General features: G+C 46.6%; 1 protein-coding gene across 1 annotated transcript in view; it reads right to left on the bottom strand.

Annotated features, from left to right (window-relative positions):
• The window catches only part of RHOU (ras homolog family member U), a 15,919-nt gene extending 11,395 nt beyond the window's left edge, over positions 1-4,524 (bottom strand). The window contains exons 1-2 of the mRNA XM_015824853.1: positions 4,218-4,524; positions 921-979 (exon numbers count right to left, since the gene is read on the bottom strand). Coding sequence (XP_015680339.1) covers positions 921-979; positions 4,218-4,524 — 366 coding nt within the window. The remainder of the gene's footprint in view (positions 1-920; positions 980-4,217) is intronic.
• Between the last annotated feature and the right edge of the window lie 623 nt (positions 4,525-5,147).

Genomic DNA, 5,147 nt, shown 5'->3' with positions numbered 1-5,147 from the left:
GCCTGAAAACCCGGCGGGCAGATGTCAACTAGTGGAACTCCACCCTCTACGCCCAGCCAGGTCTCAGTAATACCTGCCAGGTCCGCGCCCCCCTCCAGAATAAGATCCTGTATGAGGGGGGCCTTATTTACCACGGACCTGGCATTACATAGCATCAGCCGAAGGTCCCGGGCCGGAGGGTCTAAGTCTCCCGGGAACCCATACCCCACAAGGAACAAAAAAAAAAAGCTTTTTCTACGGATTCTGAATGGTAAATAGGCTGCCAGATATAAATATGTCCAGATATATGCCCACAAGTACAAGTTCATTCTCTTGCACGCTTTCTTTCTCTCCATTGCACATATGCATATCCACATGCCACACACTTTCTTTCACATAGATGACACTCTTGCAAACAAATGTTTGCCATATCCTGTTCAGGGACTGTCACTGTCCTGGTGACAAAGACTCCATTATAATCTTGGGCCCTCAGGGTAACAAAAGAGCCACTTCCCAGCCATGGCTCAGGGGGGATGTAGGCTCCTGGGCTCCTCATATGTCACCCTGGGAAACCGTCTGGGACAGAGTGGCACTGCTCCCAGGCTATCACCACGGCAACCCAAGGGTCCAGCCAAAGGCAGCAGGGGAAGGTTCAGAAAAGCAGGCCATGAGATGGGCAAAAAGGAGCCAGTTCCTTAATGGCAGCTGTGAGAAGGTGGAAAAGGGCAAATCCGACATGGGAAATCAAGGGAAGCCCCTTCCCCCAAGGTTAAGGACTTCTGAGGATTTAAGGAGGTGGAATCTTCTAAAAGAAGTCTAAGGATGATTGTTCCATCACAGATTCGCAGACGTGTGCTGATATACATATGTGACACACACATATACTCACATACACACAGCAGGAAAACCGCTGTGTCAATTACGTAAGCAGCTTTACTGACCTGCCCGGCTGTGTCACAGAGCTGAAGCCTCACTGGTCGGCCATCTACAGACACGACAGCTGAAATGGAAGGAAGGGGAGAGTCAGAAAAACTTTTAACTGTGAATTAAGGATTACCTCTGTCCTCACATTAATCATTTACCTTTGGGTCAGTTTGTGGTTAACAGCCACAAGTCAGCTTCTTCTCCCCAGCCTCCCCCCTATTCTCAACAATTCCTGGGTTTACACAAGCCCTTTAGGGCTTCCGGCTTTCCTTACGAAGCAGAAAATTGTGACCAAAAGACATTTGCCTCATACAAAGAGAGTTGTCCCAAACACAAATGAGGATTTTGCCCCGCAAACATCCTCTAAACATGCTTGAAGATTGATTTTGGGGGGAGGAGGACCAGGCTCTGCTTTAAAAGCATATAGACTAGGGAATCCTTCCCCAGTGCTTTAAATCACAAAGAAGACAATACAAATATTTACATATTTCCCCTGTGGAGAAATCATCTCTTCTCATTCTGTTTCTTCCTTGTGGATTAGGTTGAAGTCTGTTTCCCCCCCCCACACACACACACCCATTATACAAGGTAAAGCCCCTCTCTGAGAGAGATGGATGGTTAAGAAATATGATTAATTGATAATAAATAAATAAATGTTGCTTTTGATTAAGCACTAGAGATAACCTTTATTTTCATTACTTTATTGTCACTACTCTATCAATCTGCAACACTGATAGCAAAATTGTGCCCTTCAGGTGTTTAGAACACCAGTTTACTATAAGCATAAGGCAATAAATGTGAAGTCTCAAAAACTGTAACAAAATCAAATACTTCATTGGTTATTATAACAAACCGTAATAATAGCAAACTATATACACTAGTGATTATACAATATTTTTAAAAAAATCAAATACACTACAGTGATTAAAACAAACATTTAAAAAAATGAATACAAAAGGCAAATCTTCCATTGTAGAACCACAAGTTTGCAAAAACCCAGATAAGCTTATTTGGGAGTCAATTTCACTAAATTCAAGGGAACACATTTTGAAGTAAACTTAGATTGGTTTACAGGTCTTGCACAAATAGGACAATTTAGAGAGAGATAATCAACTCATATTTTGTATTAAAACAAAAATCCTTGCATTTTGACACCAGGTTAATGCAAGAGTGTGTGGTCCTGTAATGCTGGCTGGAAAAACATGTTCTTGCACCCAATGAAATTCATACAAAACTCCCACAGTTGGAGGAGCCCTGTGTTTACTGTTCAGTGTTTGCTTTCAAGCACATAAAAACTCTTCAAACCTTACAGAAAAGATTCAACTAATATAGATACTGCCCTCAAGGAACCATCTTTTTGGGGAAAAGTCAAGTAACAATGAATATCTTCTTCCAAAGAGAAGCATGATGAGCCAGTGTTTTCTAGCTTAGACAGAAGGACAGTTTTCCCCCCATGCCATCACTCTACTAAACAACTATGGTAATTCCCACAACACTGTCAAATTACCCAGTAGGGCTGTATTACTATTATCCTTCTCATCTTTCCTATTATTTATTTCCTTATCTTCTTATGACTATAACTTTGTTGCTTGTATCTTACAATTTATATTGTTTTATTTAGTATTCTAGTATGATTTATGTTGATTGCTTATTTAGTGTTCTCTGACTATCACTGAATGTTGTACCTTATGATTTATGATGAATGTATTTTATGATGATTATGATCACGATTTATCACTTATTGCTTGTATATACACTGAGAGCTTATGCACCGGGAGACAAATTCCTTGTGCGTCCAATCACACTTGGCCAATAAAGAATTCTAATTCAGAGCACCACCCTTTTCTTAAATATTAGGGAAGTTGTCAAGAAGAATGTAATTACAAACATTCACAAAGTGCACAGCAGAAAGCTCTCTCTCTCCACAATGGTTTTCAAGAAAAATAAAAGGAAGTCTGAAGTAACCTGCTGGGAAGAAGGATGAGTAGGAGTTACCCCCTGTCTTAAGGGATAAGGATTATGAGTGAGCCCAAAGGATTTCCAAAGCAACAGAGAAGTGCAATATTGTAGAAAATAAGGAATAAGAAATCCAAGGCTAGAGAACAGAGTGTAATTTCCCTGACCCTGAGATAACAGAATAACACAGTTGGACAGTCTAATGCAACTCCCTTGCCATATAAATAGATAAACCAAACTATGCCAACACCCCAAAATTACTAAGCTCTATATGCTGTATCTCACAGCACTCCCTCCAGAGTAAGCCTTAGCAACATTCCTAAAGATTCTGATTTTAATGCAGTTAACAAGTTACTAGTCCTCATCACCAGGACTACTGGAAAAATATGGCAGAGAAGGATCACATATTCCAAAATGAACTAAACAAAAAGAACACATTTTTTTTTAAAATGCTACAGGGACAATAAATTCCCTGAATGCACCGAATAAAGCTTCCCAATAAAACATAGGAAACACAGTGCTACCCTTATAGTTTTAACAACTGCAAGAGGCATATACACCTGGCAACAAATAAAAGATGCCCAGGATTCAACATAGTATTTTATATGAATAAACAAAGAGCTCGCTACACAACTGGGTATGGAAAACTAGCCGCCTGTGTTCGATTCTTTTTAACTACTGGATCGACCACAGTAAAGGTCAGAAACGGGCTTGCCCGCCCTTAAAGGAGAAGGAAGGCACCGTCTGTACATTCTTCCTTCTCACAAAAAGGTTGGACAAGCGACTATCGGAGCTGATGTCTTCTTCAGTCACAGAGATTGGGTTGTATTTTCCCCCACTACTACTCCCCGCAGGGATTTTACGAGGTGATTTACGATTGACCCCGCCCCAATCGCAATTGGGGATCGATCCGTTTCGTTGGTCTGCAAGCCCTTCTTCCCAGCACTCCCCCCCTCCGCTAGGAAACCGCGATCAGGCCAGGCCAGGGGTAGGCAACCTTGGCTCTTTTATGACTCGTGGACTTCAACTCCCAGAATTCCTGAGCCAGCACGGCTGGCTCAGGAATTCTGGGAGTTGAAGTCCACGAGTCATAAAAGAGCCAAGGTTGCCTACCCCTGGGCCAGGCCAACCTTCGCTTCCACGCGCACCTACTTCAGTCAGCGGGCACCGCCCCTTCCCAAGTTGGAAGATTCAAAATCCACAAGAGGAGACGCCGCCGAGTCAATAGGGCGAGGGATCGATCCCCGGTCCCCGGACAGCAATGAGGTCGGAAGTGACCAGAGGAACGGAGAGCCGATCAGGTGCATTAAATGCTTCCGTGAAAACCCACCAGGAACCGTCCCAAGCGGCTGATTTACCTGAGAAATTGTCGAAGGCGGTCGGGATGTATTCCGTCGGGTAGCCGTTGGTGGTGTAACTCACCACCAGGCTGGTTTTACCCACCGCGCCGTCTCCCACCAGCACACACTTGATGCTGCGCCGAGGCTCCGCTCCGATCGCCCCGGCCCCTCCGCTAGCTCCAGCCCGGCAGCGGCTCCCCAAGGCAGCCCCCAGCGCCGCCGCTCGGCTGCTGCGGACCCGACGCGGAGGCACCGGAGGCACTTCGCAGCCGCCCGGCAGCGGCTTGCTGATGTAGCCGGTTTCTCCTTCTTGCTGCGGCGGCATCCGCCCGGCTCCGGTGCGGGAGACCCCCAAAGACAACGGGATCCGCCGAGCCACAGCCGCGGAAGGCAGCGGCGAGGGGCGTCGGGAAGCAATCGGGGCAGGGGGGACCCGCCTTGCTGGAGAAGAGCTTTTCCAGATCCGAGCGCCGGGCTTCCTTCTTCCCGATCTCTTCCCGATCTCTCAGAAGACGTGCGATCCCGCTCCTTCAGCAGCAGCAGCAGCAGCAGCAGCCGTCTTTGCTCGCGGGAAGACTACAGCAGCCAAGCGCTCGATCTGCCGCCAGATGACATAATCCCGAAGAAGACTGAGAAAACGAGCCAAAGAGGGCGGGGCAGCCTAGGACGGGCGGGGCTTGGTGGAGAGAGGGACTTGCCGGCAGGGGGCGCTCCACCGCAGCTCGCCCCGCTCGACCGGGGCGAAAGCGCGAAGAGGAGGCGACGTTTCTGGCCGGCGTGGAATCAATCTCGGAGTGTAATCTGGCGCTTCCCATTGGCCAATCTGCTTCTTTTCGAACGCTGACGACAATTGGGTATCTCCTTTGGCTGGACATTGGAACAAGGCCACGTAAACCACGCCGCCTGCGGAGGCGTAGCCCGATCTGTTCGTTCCAGTCTTTTAAAAAA

This window comes from Protobothrops mucrosquamatus, unplaced genomic scaffold, assembly GCF_001527695.2.
Source record: "Protobothrops mucrosquamatus isolate PMUCROS unplaced genomic scaffold, P.Mucros_1.0 scaffold2375, whole genome shotgun sequence".
NCBI classification, from domain to species: Eukaryota; Metazoa; Chordata; class Lepidosauria; order Squamata; family Viperidae; genus Protobothrops; species Protobothrops mucrosquamatus.
This window is presented reverse-complemented; position numbering and strand designations above follow the sequence as displayed.